Consider the following 25,399-nt stretch of genomic DNA (forward strand, 5'->3'; position numbering starts at 1 on the left):
TTTATCTCAGAGTAAAATTTTATGATCAGATTTTAACTTCATTTTTGTATGAAACTGCTGTGAATACTAATTCAACCTTAATTTTAGCAGTACTAGTGGGGACGTAGTTATAGTACACAGCACTTTGATGCCATGATATTGCCCCAAACCAAAGTTTAAACAGTAAATGAGGAGTATAAATCAAAGCACAAACAGATGGGAGAATGTCACCCATTGCAGATATTCAATATGTCAGTCCTGGAAAGGTGAGGCGTGTGTATGTAATAATGATGATGACGATGATTATAGATTCATAGAAATGAAAGATGGAGAATGCTTCTGGCATCCATCCTGTCCTCTCACTCCTTGACGTTTATACCCTTCATCTATTTGTAAACAGTTATATCATCTCCTGGCTCTAACCAACACAATGCATGTTTACCATTTTTACTATATTGATCCTAATTATTTTTTATACATTATAGTGGCATAGATGTGTTGTTCTGTCCCATCTAGTGGCACTGAGACCACTAAGAGAGAGGTAAAATGAGTCTGCTCTACAGCCTTAGCTAACAGCCAGTTGGCTTTTAGCTCCTATGGTAGAGGCTCATGCACTAAGCTCCAGAAGTTCAATCCCACTTGCTGGTGACCAGGATCTGTTAGCGTTACAGGAGCACCACTATAGTTAAGATTGCATCATGACCTCTGTTTAAAGGTTGACCTTGCTATGTCCTCTAAAATTGACATGCTTAGTCAGGTTTCTTTTAAATTTGGTGTGCCTCAGGAGGGTTGGTCAGTGACCCAAATTTGGAGTCATTTGAGCATGAAGTTCTGTAGATATAAGCCCCACAAAAAGTGTCATAAAAATTGAGGCCAACACCACCACCACCCCACCATCTTGCTCCGTCTGAGCTAGAGATCAAACTGCTGATGTGATGCAATGTGATGCAGGTAATATTATCTCAAATCTATCAAGGTAATGTATGGTACTCACTAAATCTTTGGAGTACTCACAGAAAGAAAATTTTAAGAAAATTACATTTTTTTCACTGTACATGTACCAATACAGTAAAATGACCATTTCCTGGTTTTCAGAAGTGTTTTTCCCCCCCTCAATGCAACATTCTTCAAGGGGATGACATACTACCAAGCAACTTTAACTCTGCATTAATGTAGTGTTTTGCCACTGGGGAAAAAAGAATATCTCCCAAGGCTATGCATGTATATCATGGATGTCCCTATATGGTCCTCAACTCCTAAGTATCTGAAAGGTGTAATTTATTCTTAATTATGTGTTTGTAATTATCATTTGGTATTAAGCCCCAAAACACAGACCTGACACACTTTCTGTTATAGACAGAATAAGGAACATGGAAAATAAGCTAAAATATAGTATGTTTTCAATAAGCCTTCCCTGTGACCAGACAACTATCCCCCAGATGAATGTGATGGAGACTTAATGATCATGACTGACCCCTGCTGTGTGGGATCAGAGAGAGGACTGTTTAAACAGAACTGTGAACTCAGTGAGGAGGAGACCGGAAGAGAGAGGACCAAGGGGGAGTTCCCTCTCTAGGAAGTCAGGCTGGGAGAGACCTCGTAAGAACAGGTTAGAATCCTGTGGGGGATGGGGTGCTGAGCTGGAACCTGGGAGGAGCAGGGAGCTCTCTGAGGCAAGAGTCCTCAGAGATGCGACTTTATGGAGCAGGGGAGGGGAGGAACCTGCTAGGAGGAAGCAGCCTAGGAGGAACTCTGAAGGGCCCAGGAATAAGGGCCAAGAAACAGAGAACTTAAGTGTAGCCCTGGTGTGGCAGAAGAATATTAGTTTAGATATTTATTTGGACTTACAACTGGACATTATCCTGGAAGGGGATTGCACTTTTAAGTGACCTGGCAGGAGGGAAGACCCAGGTAAAAATAGGCCATCAGGGGCCACCAGAAGGCATTAAAAATGAAGCCCACTGCAATGCCATGACCTGATGCCAGGAGGCACTGCTGCAGTGAGCGCAGCAGCATGCACAGTCTCTGCTGCAGAAGGCTGCTATGCTGTTGTGGTTTTTTACATTTTAGGATAAATGTCTATATTTCATTTTGTGGCTTTCTGCCTGACCTTGGAGTTTTCACCCGTACCCAGTCAGGGACAGGCTATGTTCTCAGAAGTTGGCTGGTATGAAAAGAAAAGTCACTGGCTTTTTCCCACATGAAAATGGATTGATGATGTTACTTTAAATGTTGAGGATGCTTCCAACATTCTGCCAGGTAGGCACATTACATGCAACAGGACAGAACTTAGCTAAATGCTGGCTCCCGGGCTGAACCATTGTAGTCATAAAATGGCTTTCTGAGCTGAAATTAGACAGTGAACCAGTACAGAACTGAAATAAATACTGTACTTGTCTTTGAAGTTCATGAGCTTAAAAACTGAACAGGCTTGGCAATATTCAAAATGCAAGTTTACCAAATAGCCTAACACCCTGATTATTAAGTAAGGGTTTGATCCAAAACCCATTGAAGTCAGTGGGCTTTGGATCAGGCCCCAAAACCCTAAGAAGGCATCTTTATTTAAGATGAAGGTTTCTTGGTTCAGCACCTAAGGAGCCCAGTCCTGTGAGTTGCTAAGTTCCTTCTGGGGAGGCGTTCAGCATCTTCTATTCACAGGGGTTTCAGTGGGATGTGCAGATGCTTGGCACCTTGCAGGATGAGGCCCTCTGTTTTGTCATGTGTCTCTCTCCTAGTGCAGTGCAGAAGGTATGGCATTTCTGATCTCATCATGAACTCTTTCCCCGTTTCCTTAACTGATAATGTTACGTCAGTGGAAGGTCCTTTTAAACTGTGGGTGCAAGAAAGCAATAAATTACATCAGGAGATGTTGATAATAGGCTTTGGATGATTTAAGAGATAATGTCAGTGGAATAGAATGTTGCAACAAGATAATGGTCTCCCTTTACTAGATAAATGCCAAGGAGATGCTCAGACATTTATTGGAAATAAACGTTGAGATGAAGCTGAGACGTTTATTTTCGAAATGGGAGTCATTTATCCTACAACAGTGCTGTATTCAACTGACTTCATTTCCATTATACCAAATGATTCATGAGGGAAGATGCTGTCATTTGATTTGATGGATATTGGTGCAGTGGAGTGACAATTGCTCTTCATATAGGCTATGTGCAAAATATGTGTGTGTATATATGGTTAGAATAATAGAAATGTTGTGTTTTGATTGTCTTAGATATCACATTTATTCTGTCCTTTAGCCAATCAGAGATGAGCTACTCTGTAATAGTACAGTACATTTTAAAAACCTTTGACTTAATGTCAGATTGGCTGAAGGTTTTTTCCTTTTTTAATTCAAACTCTTGTTGCTTAACAAGGCTAACAAAACAATTAAAATTTTATTTGGCATAATTATAGTGTTTGCACTAGCAAAGCTGTTGTCAAACTGGCAATAAACCACTGTTGTCAGTTGCTTATAGCTTGCTCCAAAACTATTCTGTGTGAAATCCTGGCCTCACTGAAGTCGATGGGAATTTTGCTTAATCTCCATCTAAATTTGACTTTTTAAAAGTTTGAACTAAATCTTATAGCTGTGGTGGTGGGGATATATTTTTTATTCATTTTGAATGGGGGGGGAAACTTTCTTTCCTTACCAATAAGCAAAAATAGCTGAACAAATAGTCTTTAATACTTTCTGTGTGGCTACTACTCAGTCAGCACTAGTTACTGGTCATGCTTGGGGGCAATATATTGAATGAAGGTATGCTATTGAAATCGCTTTTGATCACGTGCATTAGGAAATCCTACTGAGTTTTATGTTCCACATCAGCATTGGCTGGCCATGGTATGGCCAGTAGGTTCTTATGGAATATGAGGAACCTGAGCCATCATGCAGTTGTTTCCTGGAAGACTGAGGCTATTACTGAAGGCCTTTCTCTGGTAATAAGTGCCTTGTTATCACATTACACAGATTAATGCTCCGATCATAGCTCATAGGACAAGTATTATTCTATTGGTTTATCACTAATGGTAAATTAAAATATCACTGATTTAAAAAAAACAATTACATATATTTTAATCAGATGTCATGTATGACTGGGTTCTACAATTGCAAACCAACTTCAGTAAAGAGTTGTCATCTATCGTACTGCACAAGGTGTATTGTTGCAGTGTTTGACACCAGAAGAAATGGGCCCCAATCTTGCAACTGAATGAATGTGGGCATATAGGTATTTTAGTGTACAGGCAACTGCAGGATCAGGGCTATATTCAATAACTTTTTCCAAAGGCTTATTTTCAGTCATATTATTCTATTCTGTCTAATTCCATTTGAGACCTCTGTTTTCTAGATTTTTTCCCTGACAAAGTGGGATGGGGGCAGAGATGTGTATTTTTTATATTAATGTCACCAGTGATTGTCATATTAATGTCATTATTGTCTTAATTATATTAATGTCGCTCAGTATTCATCCCTGATGTTTCCCATACATCCATCAGACTGCAAGGACATTGATATGACAATCACTGGTGACAATAATATAAAAAATACACATCTCTGCCCCCATCCCCCTATGTCAGGGAAAATCATTTCTAGAAAATAGAAGTCTCAAATGGAATTAGACAGAATAAAATATGTCTGAAAGTAGAAGACTGCCAAAGGCAGGAGGCCTGACAGTGAGCTAGAGCAGTGGTTCTCTACCAGGGGTCCGGGGCCCCCTGGGGGGGGTGGGAACAGGTTTTAGGGGGTCTGCCAACCAGGGCCAGTGTTAGACTCGCTGGGGCCCAAGGCAGAAAGCTGAAGACCTGCCATGCGGGGCTGAAGCCCAGGGCCTTGAGTCCTACCACCTGGGGCTGAAGTCAAAGCCTGAGCAACTTAGCATTGCGGGGCCCCCTGTGGTGTGGGGCCCTGGGCAATAGCCCTGTTTGCTACTCCCTAATGCCAGCTCAGGCTTTTATATGCAAAAAAAAGTTGTTGTAGCAGAGGTGGGCCATGGAATTTTTATAAGGGGAGGGGCTCAGAAAGAAAAGGTTGAGAACCCCTGAGCTAGGGGAACCCCAGGAAACAGGAGATTGTGGAGCTGAAACTGATGAAAGACTTTGTGTCAGGGCCGCCCGGGGGGGGGGGCAAGTGGGGCAATTTGCCCCAGGCCCCGGGCTCCACAGGGGCTCCCACGAGAATGGCTGAGGCCCCAGCCTGACCCGACCCCGTCTCCGCTCCTCTCTTGGAGCCTCAGCGCATCCAGCAGCGTCCCTTGACAGCGGCAGCGTGGCTCCGGCGAGGCCCCTGAGCTCTGCCCCGCTCAGAGCCGTGTGGTCAGGGGGTGGGGCTGCGAGCTCCAGTGGGGCCTGAGCTCCCTCCGCTCAGCCTGGAGCTCACAGCCCTGCCCCCTGACCACGCGGCTCTGAGCGGGGCGGAGCTCAGGCCCTGCTGGAGCCACCCTGCAGCGCTGTTCAGGGATGCTCCTGGAAGCGCTGAGGCTCTGGGTGAGGGGGAAGCCGGGGGTAAGGGGCCAGGGCCGGGGGGGTTGGCTAAGGGGCAGGGAATCCTGGGGACAGGGAGGGGGCAGAGGTTGGGGGGGGCGGTCAGGGGACAGGGAACATGGAGGGTTGGATTGTGGGCATTCCGGGGGTCTGTCAGGACTCAGTGGGGGGGTAGGGGTCAGGGGACAGGGAGCAGGGGTGGGGTCCTGGGGTGGTGGTTTGGGGGGTGTCTGGAGGACGGTGAGGGGGCAAGGAGCAGGATGGATCGGGGATTCTGAGGGGGGATGGGCAGTTGGGGGGCAGGTGGGTGGGGGTGAGATAGGGGGCAGGGCCAGGCTGTTTGGGAGGCACAGCCTTCCCTACCCTAAAGCTCATTCAGCAGTTTGAGGCTTGCAGAAGAGCCAAGCTGTTAGCTTTTCCATTAGGGCTACCATCCCTTTCACTTCTCAAATGCCAAATTATAGTCTATATTTAATTTCAGTGCCATAGGGAGATTCATGTCAGGGGAGGGTAGTTTCATTTAAAATTAGCCACTGGGGGAGGGATCACATGAGAAGAGCAATATCCTGCCCAACCCTACCAAGGGAGATCCCCATCCCCTGCAGCTCCAGAGGGGTTAATTCAGTGGTTCTCAAACTTTTGTACTGGTGACCCCTTTCACATAGCAAACCTCTGAGTGCGACCCCCCCTTATAAATTAAAAACACTTTTAAATATATTTAACACTATTATAAATGCTGGAGGCAAAGCAGTGTTTGAGGTGGAGGCTGACAGCTTGCAACCCCCAGTAATAACCTTGTGACCCTCTGAGGGGTCCCAACTCCCAGTTTGAGAACCTCTGAGTTAATTTAATTTTAGCACCCTGTGTCCATTCACATGCTTGTGTTATTTTGAGCATTTCAGTTTTCACAACATAGGCTCATCCCAGATTCTGGAACAAGCTCAAATGCTCAGTTCGTGGAGTATGTACATAAACTATACTAAAGACAAACCCACAGTAACCATTTCCAGTTTGTGAGGGATCCCATGGAGCCAGTCTCTAGGAAACGGATAAATGCATGGAGGTTAAGTCTATTAGCCAGGATGGGTAAGGAATGGTGTCCCTAGCCTCTGTTTGTCAGAGGGTGGAGATGACGGCAGGAGAGAGATCACTTGATCATTACCTGTTAGGTTCACTCCCTCTGGGGCACCTGGCATTGGCCACTGTCAGAAGACAGGATACTGGGCTGGATGGGCCTTTGGTCTGACCCAGTATGGCCATTCTTATGTTCTAAGCTAAATGAACCCAAATTTATGGAGACAGATATGAGTCAAGGAAGCCAGCAGAGTATCAGAAACCTGGAAAAATCTCTGAGTGGATGGGCTCAGGCGTTTGGTCACAAGCTGAGATGGTTCAAAAGTTGTGGATTTTTTTTAAGCAGAATTTTTTTATTGTTTCTTTAAACAATCAAACACAGCAAGCAGCAAATATTTGGCCACACACTTCTGAAACCCCAAAACATGTTCAGGTTTTGGCAGACTAATTTCAGCTTTTCGATTAAAAAAACCACAACAAATTTTGAAGGAAAGCAGACATTGTCCGTGATTTTTTTTGCTTTTAAAAAAACCCCGTTTTCGATTGAAAAAAAGTTTTGACGGTAAATATTTGTCCAACCCTTTTAATGAGCTTTAGTGCCTTTTAGCACTAGCTGATGCTGAGAACCAGTGATACCTTGTAAAGAAATTTTCTCAAAACTGGGTTTGTGCTGAGATGCGGAAGGTTTTTAACGTTTATTTTTCCCAGGGCCGCCCGTGGGGGCGGGGAAGGGGGGAGGAGAAAGTGGGGCAATTTGTCCCAGGCCCCGCAGGGTCCCCCATGAGAATATAGTATTGCACCTTTTTTTTATGGAAGGGGCCCCCAAAATTGCTTTGCCTCAGGCCCCCTGAATCCTCTGGGCGGCCCTGCTTTGTGTTTGCTTCTGAGTTCTGTTTTTGACACTTTACTCTGTTGCCAGTCTGGTGCATAGTGAATTAAAGGATTTTGGACTGAGATGGCCACTGGAAACTGAGTTTTTAAAGGGGCCTTGATGAAGGGTAAATAGAAGCTGGTGGTGGCTGTGATTCTTCAGGAGAATATTCTTTAGTCCATTCCCATTTGAGCAGGAATCCCAAGCTGAATAGGCTTCAGACAGCCTTGCATCTTCCTGATGGTTGTCACACCTCTCCAAGACAGATGGTGTGAAATTCCCAGCCAGTATGAGATCCAAGTGGCCAATTTAAAAACAAGATTTATTATCAGAGAAGATCCGATTAAAACAAAAGACATTGAATACATATAGTACGACACTCTGCAATAGATCTTCTAGAGAGGTTTACCTTGAGTTCTGTTACAGTGAAAACAATAATAATAATGATAATAGCTTACAATTCCAAATCATTTCCTTCTCCTATTTTCTATCTGAGCTTTCTGACCGCCTACACTGTCAAAAGTTCAATTCCGCTGACTTTCTTGGCGATGCAGCATCTCTAGCTACAGGTTACTCAGTTCCCATTCCTCACTGGATCCTCCAGTCCTTCATAGTCCTTTTATTTTAAAGCATTCTTTATATTAAGCATATTGGTCAAGTTTAAATCAGCATTTCCACAATGTAGCATTTGATCATTGGTAGGGAAGTGTAATAGTTTCTGTTCTCCATGTAATGGCAATTTGTCCCCTCTATTTTCAAACATTCTCAGCTGTCTAGATTTGGCAGTATTACTCTAATTTCCCCTCTCAAAATCTAGCATTTCAAATGCCTATTTTGATCATGCCTACATTTCAGTGACTGGATGCTACTTTTCACGTCAATTGTCCCTACCTAAAAGTATTAGGCTGAGACACATTTGGCTTGTCCTTAAAGCTACCGTATTTGCATTTTTTGTAGAGTTGTCTCTTATAAATAGCTCTACTTGAAACATGAATTACTTACTAATTAAAATCCATCTGTCACAATAACATAAAGATCTTAGGGAATGCCTCCTCTCAATGCTTTTCTAATATTTGTCTCATATAAAAAACAACACATTACAAATATGAATATATAGATATAACAAAAACATAGATAATTCTGTATTTTATCACGCATTTAACAGCATTGCAGACCTGTACATGGCAGTTACCCAGTATCTGGTTAGTATAATGCACAATAAGTATTGATAATATGTGTGGACTATAAGGATTTATTTGTATATACATTTTAAAATGTACTACCTGAAATTCTAAAATGATATATTATAACATTCTATTATTTGGATATTTATTTGGCATAGTCTGTATTCTATAGCAACCACTTTATATCATCCCCAAGAATTCCAGTATAGTTTGTTTGACTTTTACACATTGCCCAACCTCTAGTAGATAATAACTGATATTTGCTGGTCCCTTGAGCAGCACTTAAAACAGTTTCACTGCATTTAACTTTTTCTGTACCCTTCTATCTTACCACATTACAGTTGCTCAGGGTCAGCTTTAACTTATGCACTGATCTATAGTCACATTCACTTCTCAATACCATGTAGTAAAGTATTTAAACTAATCTAAAAATGGTGCTGTATGAAATATTGACAATGAAATTTGAAGATAAATGAAACTTTCCTGATTTTGAATTTACTTTAAATCTCAGTGCATGTTCTTTTTCAAAAGGTTACTGTAAGACATACAAACAATTTAACTGAACCAGTTTCAAGTGAGCCTTAGCTAGTTATAGTGTTTTGTCAAATTCACGTGTTTTGTTCTCATGATTTTGATTAGAAACATTCGGTGGTGTTGACTTTCAGTTTGAGATGTTAAGTTTAGTTGAACTTGGAATTCAAAGAAACATAGAAAAAGGGGGAAAGTGATGCAGATTAAAATGAAAGGCACCATGCGTGAACCCTTGAACAAAGAATACTCTAGTTATTGGCTCAAGTTTGAAAGATTTGGGCTGACCCTACAACAAAATCATAGGAAATATGCCCACAAACAAGGACTAGCCCGAAATGTTTGCGATGCTGAAGGGATTCTTACTTGTCTGGTAAATGAGCTGTAAGTTGCTTAACTGCACACAGTCCAGAAGTAGACTCAGCCATGGGGGAAAAAAATACAAACCATGAACCTGACTGGTCTCTTCAGATCCCTGAAAGAGAAGGTGTCCCACTAACAGCTACAAAGAAGCAAACTGGTTTACTTTCAGTTTAAGGGTTAGGTACATCAGGGTGAAAAATTTTCAGCAAATAGTAAATTTGCAAAAAAATTCAACAAATTTGGGTCAAATTTGGCAAATAGTTTCAGCTGTAAAAAAAAAATTAGAAATGTCAAAGTGGAAGTTAATGAGGGTGGGATGTCTGCCTGCACGGGTGAGGTGAGCAGTTAGACACTAAACGTGGAATGAATTTCCACTAGCAGGGCCGGCTCCAGGCACCAGCTGAGCAAGCAGGTGCTTGGGGCAGACAAGGAGAAGGGGCAGCACGTCGGGCTCTTTTCGGCGGCAATTCGGCGGCGGGTGGTGCGGTGGAGCTGCCGCCTATGGTGGCTTTTTTTTTCTTCTGCCGCTTGGGGCGGCAAAAACCCTGGAGACGGCCCTGTGCACTAGAGACTAGGGAAATTGGGAAGTGCATCGCTTGGAAAAACCTCACTTTGGAGCAGACATGCTCCCTACAGTCTTGGCCTATATCACAACATCTTAGTTTGTCATGATCCTGGCAGTACATCCTCTTCACATCTACATGTCAACGTGGTTGCTTGTAGTTTTAGACGTGGATGACATATTTAAAAGAGATATAAAATTGCACATGCATTTCTGCTTTGTGAGTTGGGAGTGATGGGGGGTGGAGAAAATGGTCCTCTAAAATAGTTGCACATTTGCATTTTTCAGCTAAGGACTATATAAGGAAGTCCTAAACTGTGCATACAAGATTGTTGTGCCATTTAATGATTCAGCAAACAAATAAGTTTATAGAAATGACTCTGATGTCCTGTAGTAAAACATCCATTTTAAAAAATAATTGTACTAAAGAGTGCTCTACTCAACATTTCACAAAGAAGTCTTTGTAATTTGTAATTGGGTTGGCAGGCAAATTTTTTGAAGCTATTTCTGTACATTCTGTGTAATGTACTGAAGGCAAGACATCTTTATTGATTAAAGTGATTGTTCAGTGAAGGCATATGGTCTTCTTCTCTTCTTTTCCTTCTAATTAATGTATCTGTAAAAGGAAGACAATACTGGAATCTTAGCTAGTAATTGTAATTGTTAAAATCCTAATTAGAGCAGTGTTAACAACTGCAGTGAGGATAATGCTCTTTTATTATTAGTTCCACATTTTAGGATCAAGTCATCAACTTTCAAGGCATTACACAGTAATTTCCATGTAATGTGTTTGGAAGTGGATGGGTATAATGACTGATGAACCAACTGCAAGCAGTCACACCAAATCACTATGACAGAGTTCCCATCTCCAAAATGGAGAATAAAAGGAGTTTGAGGAAATTAAATCAAATGAGCTAGTTTTCCAATTCATACTCTCCAAACTTGGAAAAAAGTCATCCTGTGCACAAGGGAGGTCTACATGACTGGGATAACATTATTTTGAAGGATGACCTAATTTTTTGGGTTTTGTTTTGTTTTGGTCTCGTGAGGATGGTGGGGTATAATAATTCTAAGGATGAATTTTGCTGTTTTCTTCCCTTTAAATTCAAAGTTTATTTGGTCAAATTCTGCCCAGGCTTCAATACCACTGAAATCAATGGAGCAGTGCCTGCTCACTCACAGAATAAATTCTGTGCATTGTGGTTAACATCAGAATCCTGTTTTCTGTCAATATTTGTGATCTTTCCTCTTATTCTTCTTTGATAACCTATGTATGTCAGAAGAGAACACAGGGTTCTCTTTCCCCCCCTCCACAGATCATTTTGTAAGATACATTACTGTAGACTCCAGAGCCACAAAGAAGCAAACACTATTTTAACTACCTTCTGCATCAGCAGTTTCATCTCTTAGGTGAATAAAATTGATTTGTTTTCTCTTTGATAGTGAAAATCCAGTGCGCCTTTTCTTCCTGACTTGTGCAGTGGTGGCACCTGCAGTTATGGGAAAATGTCAAGGAAGCCATTCTTAAGGGCAGACATATCACAGCATCAGAGATGATTAAACTGACCAGGTTTTGTTGAGTCAATTGTCTCAGGTAACAACAAGATGAAGCCAGGCTGTTTTTAGCTAACATATATCAACAGAAGCTAGTTCAGGGGTCAGCAACCTTTCAGAAGTGGTGTGCCGAGTCTTCATTTATTCACTCTAATTTAAGGTTTCGCGTGCCAGTCATACATTTTAACGTTTTTAGAAGGTCTCTTTCTATAAATCTATAATATATAACTAAGCTATTGTTGTACATAAAGTAAATAAGGTTTTTAAAATGTTTAAGAAGCTTCATTTAAAATTAAATAAAACGCAGAGCCCCCCAGACCAGTGGCCAGGACCCGGGCAGTGTGAGTGCCACTGAAAATGAGCTTGCATGCCGCTTTCGGCACGTGTGCCATAGGTTGCCTACCCCTGAGCTAGTTGTTAAGTTGTAGAGTATAAAGTCTGCTTTAGAGTTAATGCTGTTACATAACATGGTCAAAAATATCTCCTCAAGACTCATTTTGATATTCATCTTCAAATACATAATCACAAAATGGCTCCTGAGAGATGTTTTTTCCAACTGAGTGTTATAAAGGCAGGGGACTGGAGAGGGCTGGTGGTTGAAGAATCAGGTAAAAGCACACCATTCATAGGAAAAAAGCAACCCCATCAGAAAGATTATTTGTCTGGATCGGGCTAACATGGATTATTAAGATCCTTCGTTTGGAAATCCAAATATTATTTAGACTTTATGTGCTGTTTTAATTTTTACCTGGCACTTGGAATTTGTTGATACTACAGATACCTAACTGCTGAATGACTGCAGGTGTTATCCTTAGTATTATTCAGTTCTGTTGCTTTTGGGTGATGTTTTGCTCAACAATTCCACCAGAAAGGTGCTCAGTGTTGATAAAGGCAATAACATAGCAGCATTCTTCTGAGTAAAACAGAAGAGAATGTGGTGAATAGGAATGCCCCACTACTTGCTTTAATGGGTAAATTCTTTATTCTACTTGTTAACAAATATTTTTATATAAAATCCTGTCTCCTTGGATACATCTTTTCTTTGAAAACTGTGACATTAGCCTATAGGTATGAGAGAGATTAAGTTCACCTCTAGGCAATGAATATTTAACCTCAACCACCTGGCTTTTTCTGTAATAGACTGCTACGTTCAGTTTATTATTTTAACAGATCAATAGGTGCATTAATTCTCATGGAAAACCCAGGCTCTCTGCCTGAAGTTAAATGTGCCAGCTTTTTTTTTTTTTAAATTAGTTGGGTCTCCCGTAAGGTTGGAATTTCTATAGGACAATCAAAGACAGGAAAGTAAATCACTAGAGAAAAAGCAAATCATGCAGAAAATGCCAATATCAATTTCCTAAACAAGTCATAACTTGAATGCCAAGAATGCTGTTTCTGTCACTAAACTTTAAGTAATGTAAAGACACTGATTGGGAGGGGGCTTTTACATATTGATGATTTAACTTTAAAAGATGACAGAGATAAATTAAAACTTTTTCTGCTGCATGTAATGATATTTTCAGATAACCAGGCTGCTACTTAGATGAAAGAAATGGTAACAGCAGTTAATAGTAGTATTTTGGGTTTTAAGATTGCATCAGCAAAATGTAGTGCTAACAACAAGAATTTCTGAAGGCTTTCAGTTTTAGGCTCAAAATAGGGCCAGATAAATGTTACCCTCTTCTAAGAGTATGGAATTAAACTGTGCTGTTTGGACCTTCGGGAGTAACATCGGGAGAATTCAATCAGCATAACTATATGGTCTTCCAGTGCACCAACTTGGGGACCACTTTCTCCATAGGAAAATGAACACATCCTCTTTTGGAGGTCAGTGTCAGAGTGCAGGATAAGAACCTGGTGACCAGAATGTTTTTGTGTTTAAAAAGAAGTGGCTTTCAGGGAGGTTGTCAATGGGAAAAGCAAGGGAGATTGGTATAATTCATGAGGAAAAGGAGAACACCACTCTCTCAAAACACAGTAGCAGTTAAGGAGGGGAGGTCCTCTTATTCCAGGGTCAATGTAAAGAAGTCATTTAAAAGAAGTCACTCTGAGCCTATCAATTTGAACATTTTTTCAGGGGGAAATAGTCAACCTGGTTTTTGTGACGGGAAATCATGCCTCACCAATCTATTAGAATTCTTTGATGGGGTCAACAAGCATGCGGACAAAGGAGATCCAGTGGATATAGTGTATTTAAATTTTCAGGAAGCCTTTGACAAGGTCCCTCACTGAAGGCTCTTAAGCAAAATAAGCAGTCATGGGATAAGAGGGAAGGTTCTCTCATGGATTGGTAACTGGTTAAAAGATAGGAAACAAAGAGTAGGAATAAATGGTCAGTTTTCAGAATGCAGAGAGGTAAATAGTAGTGTCCCCCAGGGATCTGTACTGGACCCAGTCCTATTTAACATATTCATTAACAATCTGGAAAAAGGGGTAAACAGTGAGGTGGCAAAATTTGCAGATGATACAAAACTACTCAAGATAGTTAAGTCCCAGGCAGACTGCAAAGAGCTACAAAAGGATCTCACAAAACTGGGTGACTGGGCAACAAAATGGCAGATGAAATTTAATGTTGATAAATGCAAAGTAATGTACATTGAAAAACATAATCCTAACTATACATATACAATGATGAGATCTAAATTAGCTGTTACCACTCAAGAAAAAGATCTTGGAGTCATTGTGGATAGTTCTCTGAAATCATCCACTCAATGTGCAGTGGCAGTCAAAAAAGCTAACAGAATGTTCGGAATCATCAAGAAAGGGATAGATAATAAGACAGAAAATATCATATTGACCTATATAAATCCATGGTACGCCCATACCTTGAATATTGCATGCAAATGTGGTTGCCCTGTCTCAAAAAAGATATATTGGAATTGGAAAAGGTTCAGAAAAGGGCAAAAAAATTGATTAGGGGTATAGAACAGCTTCCATATGAGGAGAGATTAATAAGACTGGGACTTTTCAGCTTGGAAAAGAGGCGACTAAGGGGGGATATGATAGAGGTCTATAAAATCATAAATGGTATAGAGAAAGTAAATAAGGATGTGTTATTTACTCCTTCTCATAATACAAGAACAAGGGGCCACCAAATGAAATTAATAGGTAGCAGGTTTAAAACAAACACAAGAAAGTATTTTTTCATGCAACGCACTGTCAGCCTCTGGAACTCCTTGCCAGAGGGTGTTGTGAAGGTCAATACTATAATGGGGTTCAAAGGGGAGTTAGATAGTTTCATAGAAGATAGGTCCGTCAATGGCTATTAGCCATGATGGGCAGGAATTGTGTCCCTAGCCTCTGTTTGCCAGAAGCTGGGATTGAGTGACAGGGCATGGATCACTTGATGATAACCTGTCTGTTCATTCCCTTTGGGGCACCTGCCATTGGCCACTGTCAGAGGACAGTATACTGGGCTTGATGGACCTTTGGTCTGAACCAGTATGGCGGTTCTTATGTTCTGTTTTTAATTTCTCCATCAACACCCAGGCAAAAAAATTGCCCCAGACATATACTGCATGTATTTTCATTTGCTTTCAGCCATAAGCAGAGAACTAAAAGTCCCAAAAAGAGGAATAGTGAACTGAAGGGTGTAGGAGACTTACTCACATTGAGGTTAGGCTACTTTGGGCTAGATATTTAAAGATATTTAGGCATCTAATTCCCATTGGTTTCAATGGGAGTTTGGCACTTAAATATTTTTTTAAATCTGACCCTTCAGCAGCTTCCACATAGCTCAGTTTTCCTTCCCTGTGGCCAGACCACCTTGTTGTGTTTCGATGATCTCTCAGAATCTAAGGAAGACTGAACCAGGCGAGTACCGGGATGAGGGACTTCCAAGGAATGAATAGATGCTGCAAGAAATGGTGATGGTGATTCAGTAAGTGGTTCTGACCTAATGCCCCAGAATGGTGTTAGTACCTCTAGCATCTAGATCCTCCTATCTTTCACACGTGACACCTAAAACCAAGGGTCCGGACCACTCTAGGTTATTAAAAAGCCCATGCCACTTTTTGCAAGAATAGTGAGATACAACCCTGAAGTACTGGCCAAGTACTTACTCAGATAATTACATTCTGCTACCTACATTATTTCTATAATTTCAATCAGATCAGGGGTGTGCACAAGAAGGCATGGGCGCTGACTTCTGCTGGTGCTGGTGGGTGCTTGACCCTCCTCTACCCCCACCCCAAATCCGCCCCCTCCCTGCCCCTATTCCAACCCTTTCCCCAAAACCCCACCCTTGCCCCGTCTATTCCCTGCCTCCTCCCCTGAGTGTGCTGCATTCCCGCTCCTCCCCCTCCCTCCCAGAGCTTGTTACGCCATGAAACAGCTATTTTGCAGTGGCAAGTGCTGGGAGGAGAAGCGGGGATGTGGTGCGCTGAGGATAGGAGGCAGAGGCGGAGGTGAGGTGGGATGGGGGCGAAGCGGGGAGGGGAGCTTGGCTGCCGGTGGGTGCAGAGCACCCACCAATTTTTCCCCATGGGTGCTCCAGTCCCAGGGCTCCATAACAGTCACTGTCCCAGAGAACTTAATCTTGGAGCCAAGTGAATTATGGCTGGTCTTTGAATCTGCAGCGCACCCATCTGCTGTGCAGTAACATCCCATGTGGACAATGCTATAGTGAACTGAAACTCCTCAGTCCGCTGTAGCCATGTCCACATGGGATATTGCCACACAGAAATGTGGTGTGCTGTAGATTCACACCCTGGCTTGCCACAAAGTAATTCATCATGTAAACAAGCCCGTAGTGCTAGCCTATGACCTTCTGTTCTCAATTTTAAGTGGTCTTTTCTCTGCTTTTCCTCATGCACATGAGACTAAGGTATTCTGATTTTAGAAAGATATTTTCTTATTTGTATTCAGAGGACTTTGATCCTCTGACACAGAAGATGTATTCTCTTATTCCAGTTAATATCCTATATCAAGCACCCAGCAATATATATATTTTACAAATTTTCATTGACTTTTCCTCTAGACTCCATTTTCTCCTTAATTTTAGATTCAATATGTCTTTTCCAATTTGATCAATAAGATTCAAATGATAGCTTTCCCCCCTACTGTTATAGAATATTTCTAATGTCATAGAATTATAGAGGTTAGAGATGGAAAAGTTGTAATGGATTCAGGAATATTCACCAAAGTATCTTAGGTGTTCCCCTATCACTGAAGTATCTGAGAACCTCCCAATCCTTATTACAACCCTCCTCTGAAGTAGGGAGGCATTATTATCCCCATTTTATGGAGGGAGGAAGGTGACTCAAAGTGACTTTCCCCAAGTCATATGGGTGCAGGGAATTGAACCCAGGTCTGCTGAGTCTCAAACTTAAAAGCCTTAATCATTGGCCCATCTTTCCTCCCTAGGGTATGTTATGTGGTGTTTCATCCACCTTCATTTTAAATGCTTCAGTCTATAAGGCACCTACCACATATTATGGGAGACTATTCCATAGCACATATATATAATAACAGCGATATGCATCCCTTAACTCCTACTTTTCTCTCTACGATCTTCAGACATTTGTAGATAGACTGCCCCATTTTAGCCCATCTATTGCTTTTTAAAAATCTTCTCATACATCACACCCTCAAACCTCTTGGTCTTTTTGTTTGTGCAGCACTTCTCTGACCTCCTTCCAGTTCGTCAGGTCCAATATGAGTCATTTTGGGCAAGACTGTAGATTCTGCTTAGTAACAATCCTGATATTAGCAACTTCTGGTTAATGGAAACTTATTGCTGGGAACTCATCCCATTAACATCAATGTTAATGGGATTCAGATATTGGCAACGACATGCCACTTATTAGCAACATTTTAAAGAAAGGCCTCTCCTATGTTGTCCCTGTGCAGGGAGGTTTGCCGGGCTAGCACCCCAGATGGAAGACGTGGGACAGATTGCGCCTCAGGTAGGTTTGCAGGGGTATGACCAGCGAAAGCACATCCCAGCACTTCCTTCCCTGACTGCTGCCTTGCAAACTTGCCTTCTGCATATTATCCACTGCCAAATAATAGCAACTTTTTTGCTGGCAACAAAGCGATTCCTAATAGGTGGAATCTGTGCATTTTTGTATTTGGAAACCAGAACAAAGTAATAAGTTCCTTTTTTATTTTTTGCCTGAGTCTGGTCTCTCTCTGCCCGCTTTACCTCACCACATAGAACACTGTTATAATCTCAAATTTGTGGGCATGTTTTGCAGTGTATCCATATATAGTAATAGAAGATTTTACAAAAGTACAACTCTGATGCCTGCTTCCCATCTGAGATCATGGTAGGGTCACTCTTGGTCCAACATTAAAAGGGTAATGCCCAGCAAGGCAATCTGGAAAATTCTTCTCCACTCATGTTAAATTATGTACTCTCACTGCACAACAATATTAAGCTGTAGACCTTCAGTTTAGTGTAAGCTAAACTCGTCCTCCACAAGCATGCAGAACTTCCCTGAATAGTTACTCTGTCTGCCCTGAAGGCATGAATATGATCTTCTCTGAATTATTTGGTTCATGATTTAAGATCTTTTGCAATAATTTTTCCATCAAGCAATGGTAACTCTTCTCCCCCATCTCAATATGAAAACCCAAAACTAAGGTCATTAAAGACTATATTCACAAGATGAATGTTGCAATACAGTGATAGTAAGAGTTGAAAATGTGCTAAGAGATACAATATGTTTCCATATGGGTAGGTTTGATATATTATTTTAGGCTTGTCAGTTTGCAAAATAAAATCAGAAATGGTAATCTGCTAATTTCCCATATGAATACATTAAAATAGAATATTAGCATAATGAGGAAAAAATCTGAATCTTAAATATATTTTTTTAAATTGCAGACTGTTTTTATTTCCTTCAGAATGCCATGTGTCTGATTCATAAGTTCACCACCACCCTACTGTACTTGGCATGCTTGTCATAACTTCTTGATGTATATTTTTTTAATCTGATTTTATTTTTGCCTCCATTATTTTGGAATGTGACTGTATCAGTCTGAAGATGATGTTGCTATGATAAGACTGAAGATTTAAAAAATATTCAGTTCACATTTTATTCGTGAGGAGGCTACATACTTGATCCTGACTTCTGGTGAAGATAAAGTAGCTGGTAAATAAAGCATCAGGAATGTTATAGAAATTGTGATGCAAAACATATCTTTTTATTCTTAATTATATTATAATAGCATTTATAGTTTAGTTTCTAATTCAAATTAAATGATTACACTATAAAACTCAGAATTTATTCTAAGATGGAAAATATTTTACATTGCAGGGGCAACCATGCTGATTAAAACATATTAGATTATATTCATTATTTCATGATTTACAAAAGGAAAGTAACACATGCTTGCAGGAGGCAAGACAGCCTAGTTCAGGCCCAGCACCTGTTATGATGCCCTCTAACACCATAGGCTGACTCCCATAAGCCTCTTCTCCAGTTTGTTTCCTGCCTTTGAGTGAAGGTGCAAAGAACATCTCCAGTGCAGTGGCTATTGCTTTGTTTAATGTGGTCCTTAGATACTCTAGGATCAAGTGTTTTTTGTATTTTGTTTTTTTGCTGCAGTTTTTAATGTTATCTTCTTCTCCCCCAATCCCCACCTGGAGTTCACCATGAAGAAGTAGGAGCATGTCCCAGCTCCCAATTCTTGCACAAAGAGCCATGGGATCTTTAATGACCATTTACTGCCATGGCCCTCTCAAACAGTCCAGTGCCCTATAGGTTATATAGGGTTGCCAATCCTCCAGGATTGTCCTGGTGTCTCCAAGAGTTAAAGGTTAATCTTTAATTAAAGATTATATCATGAAATGAAACCTCCAGGAATATGTCCAACCAAAATTGGCAACCCTACCTGTAGCAATGTGTACCATGAAAAGTGTTCTCTTGTCTTTGGGCCTGATTCTGAAAACACGGCATGTAAGTAACTTTGTATGCATGAGTAGTCCCACTGAAAGCAGTGGAACCATTCTTGTGTATATAGGACCTGATCTAAAGCCAACTGAAGTCCATTGACTTTAAGCTTCAGATCAGTCTTAGACTTATGTGCCTAAGTGTTTGCATGATCAGGGCATTATGTATATGATGGACGAGTGCTTAACAGCATTCTACAAAGACCTATGCTATGACAAATTTTACTATTAATTTAATATAGGGATGATATATCAGACTTTCACCTGCAAGTACTACAATGAATGAGGGTGGGGCAGATGATTAAATAATAAGCACTGGGTATATCTTTCATAACTGTTGCACCAAGAGTTGGAGACTATGTTGACCAATCTCCAGTGGGGAGTAGCAGAACTTCCATTTGATTCCATAGGACATCACAGGAATAGGCAAAATTGTCTTGCCAAAAGCAATATTTTAGCTTTGTTAACATGGTTCTCATATTACATCAGCTTTGAAACAATTGGTTATAATAGCGATTGCAATATTATTGTACTGTTTCCTTATTTGCATACTGTATACATATGGTCTTGAACATGGGACTGCAGCTCTGCAGTGTTACAATGGGTGGGCTTTCTGGCTCATAATTAAGGATGTGTGTGATAGGTCACTGGGAGCCTAGTGGTTAGTGTACCTGATTTCTGGCACCTTGCAAGATATTGATGTAAACAGTGGTCTTGAATTCACTTCTACATTGGGCTGCACCACACTGACTGTGGACCCCTTATGATTGTAAAGTTTCCTGGATTGAGTGCACAGTGGTGTAAGCTACCTGCAGCCTTTACTGTATTAGTGGGTGGCAAGCCAGTCAGTAGAACAGCCTGATCACCCAAGAGACATCCTGTTTCAGACAGTCTCTTCCAGTTACTGCTTCTGAATGAGTGTTGCTGAATGTAAAGGTATCCTTGCCTGGTGGAATCTCCAGAGTGGCCAATAGCAGTACCCCAGGGTGAATCTCAACATGGGTGCAATTGCTTCTGTGGACACTGGGTCCATGCGAACTACATTTCCTTGCACGGCAGGGGTGGATCTAGCTGCAGCTTGAATAGCAGAATGTCTCTTATAAGTTACATGACTTATGTAAGTGATGTGAAATGCAGTGCACAAATGACCAGAGAATATTGTCTTTAAAAGGTAAATGGAGCATGAATCAAAATCTGGTCAAATCAATAACAACACTCTATTAAACAAGCTACATCATTCAAGTGTATACAATTAACAAGTGTGGTATCTATATCCCATATGACACCAGAGGAAAAAACTAACAAAGAAACAAATCTATTTTTTCTTTGAAATCTCTTCAGTGAAACTCCTCCATTTTAAAACCCCCACATACAAATAAAAACAATAGTGTGACATATAAAGGCTCGACATTTCATAAGATTCCCTTCAACTGTATGCAACAAGTTGGCTTGCCTCTGGGGCAGCCCTGGCCACCCTGATTACAGGCAACACCCTACCTGAGAGGGATGAGGTGATTTTCCCCTATAACAAGCAGCTGGAAGCGGCAGTGAGGGGGTAAATGCTCAGCAAGAACAGAGACTGCTAGGAACAGGCAGGCTCTAGCAGAGTCCTAGGATTTGGGACTTAGGATACATCAACACAGCAATAGAAGACCCATGGCACAGTTGGGCTGGCCTGGGTCAGATTACCCAGGCTTTTGGGGCATGATCTGCGTAGCTAAAAACTACAGCATAGACACTCGGGCTGGAGGGGGACCCATCGGAAGCAAGGGTCTCAAAGCCCAGGCTCCAGCCCAAGCCTGAAGTCTCTATTGCTATTTTTAGCCCAGCAAGCTTGAGTCAATTGACTTGGGCTCTGGGACATGATGGTGTGGGTTTTTTATTGCAGTGTAGATGTATCCTAAGGAAATGCTGGGAGTAGCCTGCAAATGAGCAGGCAAGGGAAAGAGTTCAGAACACCACAGGCAGGGAAGCCTGGGAGCAGGAAGAGAAATGTTTGTTTGTGGGACTTTAAGTCGGGGCTTTGAGTTTTATTTTGAGTTATTTTCTGTGAATAACTCAGACCTCAAAGAGAGGTATTTTGACCTCAGAAAAAAGAGTGTAGAATCTGTGTAAGGATCCCTTTGAGGGACAACTTTGAGGCACTACAGAGGCACCCCATCCATGAGAGTTTGCATGGGAAGCAGCCAACCCTGTTACACTGTACACAAAATATTGGCGAGATAATACATTTATGTGCACACACAAAAATAAAATAAAATTGACACTTGAAATCCTCCACTTCCATGCACAGCTTGTGTAACTACTCTTAAGTACTGGTTTCCTTGTGCAATTGCCTGATTTTCAAGAACAAATAAGGTTTTCACTGTGCAAATTAATCAATTTGTAAATATTGCTGATTTTGATTGAAGCATCCCATTTGAAAATGTGGGCCCCTGTCTATGTGATAACCCAATTTACATGGGGCTTTATGTAACTTTCTATAAAAGTGCAAGAGAAAACTGATTGTTAGATTACAGCCAAGAAGGATTTCTTCCCCTCTAGAATAATGTAGTCAGGATCTTCTTATTTTCAATTTTCCTTTCTCTTAAGCTTTGATCAGTGAACATCTGTTAGGATCAGGAAGGAGTGTCCCACACTATCAGTTTCTAGTGACTTTTGAACCTCATACTTTCTACTTTGTCTATATTTCTATTCACTTTCTTAAGTGCAGTTTTGCTTTTGTAACCAGTAGATTTCTCCAAAGCTTTTCTTTAAAAAGAAATCTCAACATATAATGGACTACAATGTGCATGGCAAGCTGACTACAAGCCGCGCATTCAGGTTCAAGAGCAACAGATAATTGTACTCCCTAAATAGCTCAATCAAAAAGCTAGAAACTAAATTTGTGGCTATTGAATCCACTAGTATTATAATAACAGAAATTAAATTGTTCCTTAATTTTATAGAAGACCAGGAGAATCAAGTTTGGATTTGTAATAGGATTTTATTCATGCCATAGAGAGAAGATGACACGACTTAACATTTGTCAGTGGGATGCTGAAGTCTTGCTGTTGGATGTGGCTAGTTGCTTGATAACAGTTTATTTCCATTTTAAAATTTCTAGGGGTTATGTGCAAAATGATAGGGAAACTCTGGCACCAGCAGAACAATGATAATACAAGAATCTGAACTAAGACACAAGCATAGAAACCTGGAAGTATGATGAAAAAGATACTTCATTATAATCTTTGTACTTTCACTTCCTACAGCTGACAGTTTGCAAGCAAAAATGTTTGGGATGAGACAGGACTCATTTCCTTAATGCACATTCCTGGAAAATGACCTCAATGTAGCAATTCTCTTCTGCGGCAAAATTGAAAATACATTGCAAAGACAAATCATTCTGGCTTTGAGATGCACAGAAGGTTTGTAAGTACTGAACACTGAAAATTAGGCCAACAAGACACCAATAGTCTGAAATAATGAAACAATAATTTAGAAATTGTGTTTTCTCGAACATTAGGCCACTTGCCACCCACCACTGCAGGCTACAGAAGAGAGGAGAGGAAAGTGTTTCAGAAAAGCTCCCAAAGAGGTGGTTGTAATAATGGTAGAATATTGACAATTTCTCTGCATCAGCAGAGCATATAGGCTCCAAAAATCCATAGTTATCTGAATCTTATCTGAAATATTATAAATAACCACTTCGATGTGCAAAACTTGGTTGAGAAGTTCCTGAGCTGAGCTGATTGGACATTCCATTTCTCGTTACACCGGAAATTCTGTTTTTTGTTGTTGTTGTTGGTTGTTGGTTTTTTTGACATTTGTTTCCCTGCTGATTAGGATCAGAAATTCAAAATAGCAAAACTTTTGATTCAGAAAGATTGAAACATTTCATTTTGACATTTTCAGTTAAAACCAAATGTTTCGACATTCCCGTATTTCAGAACATTTTCTTTCAGTTTGTTCGGTTTAATTTCAGGTCAAGTCAATGTTAATCTCTGAATTTACCTTAGCTGCCACAGTGCCTCATAGGAGCTCTGAGTCTCTTGTGTCCCTATGGACCCTGCTCATGAGGCACAATAGGAAGCTCATCCACAGGGAGAGATCACAGTGTCCCATAGGAAATGTAGTCCAGCCGGGGAGCTTTGCACATAGGGGAGAATGGGGTCATACGTGTCCTGGAACTACAACACCGATGAGGCACAATGGCAGCTCAGGCAGGTGCAGAGATTAATGCTGACCAAACCAAAAATATTAAGTTTTTATTTTCACTGTGAAATTTTTTTTGCCAAAATCTGTCCCTTGCTGTGGAAACTTTCAATTTTGACAAAACCCCATTTTCTGAAAAGGAAAATGTTTTGGTAGAAATTTATCAACCAGCCCTGCTCATGAGTTTTTTGGTACTTCCTGCTTCTACCCATCACACTGTCATCCTGACCTTATCTTTAAGAGGGGTCAGTGTATTCCTGTTATCTTTGGGGAATGTGTTTGCGCCATTCTTGGTATGGGGTGTTCTGGTACCACCCTTCTGGAATGTGTTTACATGTGTGTTTTGTGCCTAGCACTTCTTAGGAATGTGTGTTTCTGCAATACCAGCCCTGTTCTTGCCAGATTCTGTCAGCAGGACCTGCCTCTTACTCACAACTTACCGTAACTTTGCTTTATAGCAGCAAAGTTTTGACCACTACTTTAGCCCAAGCCTCAGGCCTCTGATACAAGGGCTTATGTTTCAGGCCCTCTTCCTACTACTGAGGTGTCATAAAGAAATACCTTAATAAGGGAGCTCATAATGCAATTAACATAGTTGGGAACCAAAACATGAAAGCAGCTTTACCCTTTATCAAAGGAGGATTGTTTTTGATGCCCTAATAAATGTAAATAGTTTTGATTTATATTACATGTCATATTGTTTGTCATACATATCTTGATATAAGCTTATGTATGATACATAATCAGTCCTATAACAATATTTTATAGACATATTGTCAAAAGACTGGTACCATTGCCAAAGACATACTGTAGCTTTCAATATGAAAATAAAATGCAAAAATATGTAAACTTGCAATGGAAAAAGTGAAAAGGCATCTCCAATTTTACTGTACTTGGTGAAAGATCTTTTTTTGTTCCAGCCAAGGATTACTTAACTTAGAAAATAAACACTTTAAAGACAACATTCTCAGAGAGTTGCTACCTGAACCTTGAATTAATGAGCATCTAAATTACATATTTTGCCATGTAGAACAAATTGGATTTCTTTTCATTAATATCAAGGAAGCAGAAAACAAGCTGAATCCCAAGTGAATTAAATGAACATGATTATTCACCATTTCTTTTGCTCCTATAAACCAGTCTTTATTCAATTAAATACCTCATAAACATGTACCAATGAAGCCATCAGAACCAGCAACAGCTGGCATGAAAAAGAAGCATTTTTCATATAAATCACACACTGTAGTTTCAAACTTTCTATTACATTAGTCATGGCCACTGTTCTTTTTTAAACCTGATGAAACCAACCAAGTGCTAGTAATGTTGTTTTTCTTGGTAGGGTTTTAAAACATTTTTGTGCAGTCGTTAATGCATAAAAGTAAGTTTCTTCTTTGTTTATTAAGTCAATTCTGATTCCAGCTTATTCCACTAAGAAAATAATGTAAAATACTGATCACCAAGAGGAATTTGGAGAAAAACTAAATTTAATTTTTCTTTTCCCCCCCAGTCATTACAATTTTATTTCATTTCCCCCTTCTACCTACTCCCAAGGATGTTGGTCAAAATGATGATAATAAAAATGAGTCGTAAACATAATAAACAAAGGGTTTTTTTTCAAAGTTTTTCTTGAGAGAGTAGTTTGAATGGGACTAAAAAAACCTCATAATCCTAAATTACCAGCATTAGTCTCTGTCTGTTTACAGATTTATCTTAAT

At 40.5% G+C, this 25,399-nt stretch overlaps 1 protein-coding gene across 4 annotated transcripts in view; it reads left to right on the top strand.

The window, feature by feature from the left end:
- CLSTN2 (calsyntenin 2) overlaps positions 1-25,399 on the top strand; it is a 713,200-nt gene that overhangs the window by 409,086 nt on the left and 278,715 nt on the right. The window contains exons 2-4 of one of the 4 annotated variants that reach the window (XM_045031412.1): positions 11,483-11,633; positions 15,315-15,473; positions 17,444-17,499. The exons of 2 other annotated variants lie outside the window; for them this stretch is intronic. In XM_045031412.1, the coding sequence (XP_044887347.1) occupies positions 15,445-15,473; positions 17,444-17,499 (85 nt within the window). In that variant the 5' untranslated portion in view covers positions 11,483-11,633; positions 15,315-15,444. The remainder of the gene's footprint in view (positions 1-11,482; positions 11,634-15,314; positions 15,474-17,443; positions 17,500-25,399) is intronic. One more of the 4 variants, XM_045031413.1, reaches the window with a different exon arrangement.

This window comes from Mauremys mutica, chromosome 9, assembly GCF_020497125.1.
Source record: "Mauremys mutica isolate MM-2020 ecotype Southern chromosome 9, ASM2049712v1, whole genome shotgun sequence".
NCBI classification, from domain to species: Eukaryota; Metazoa; Chordata; order Testudines; family Geoemydidae; genus Mauremys; species Mauremys mutica.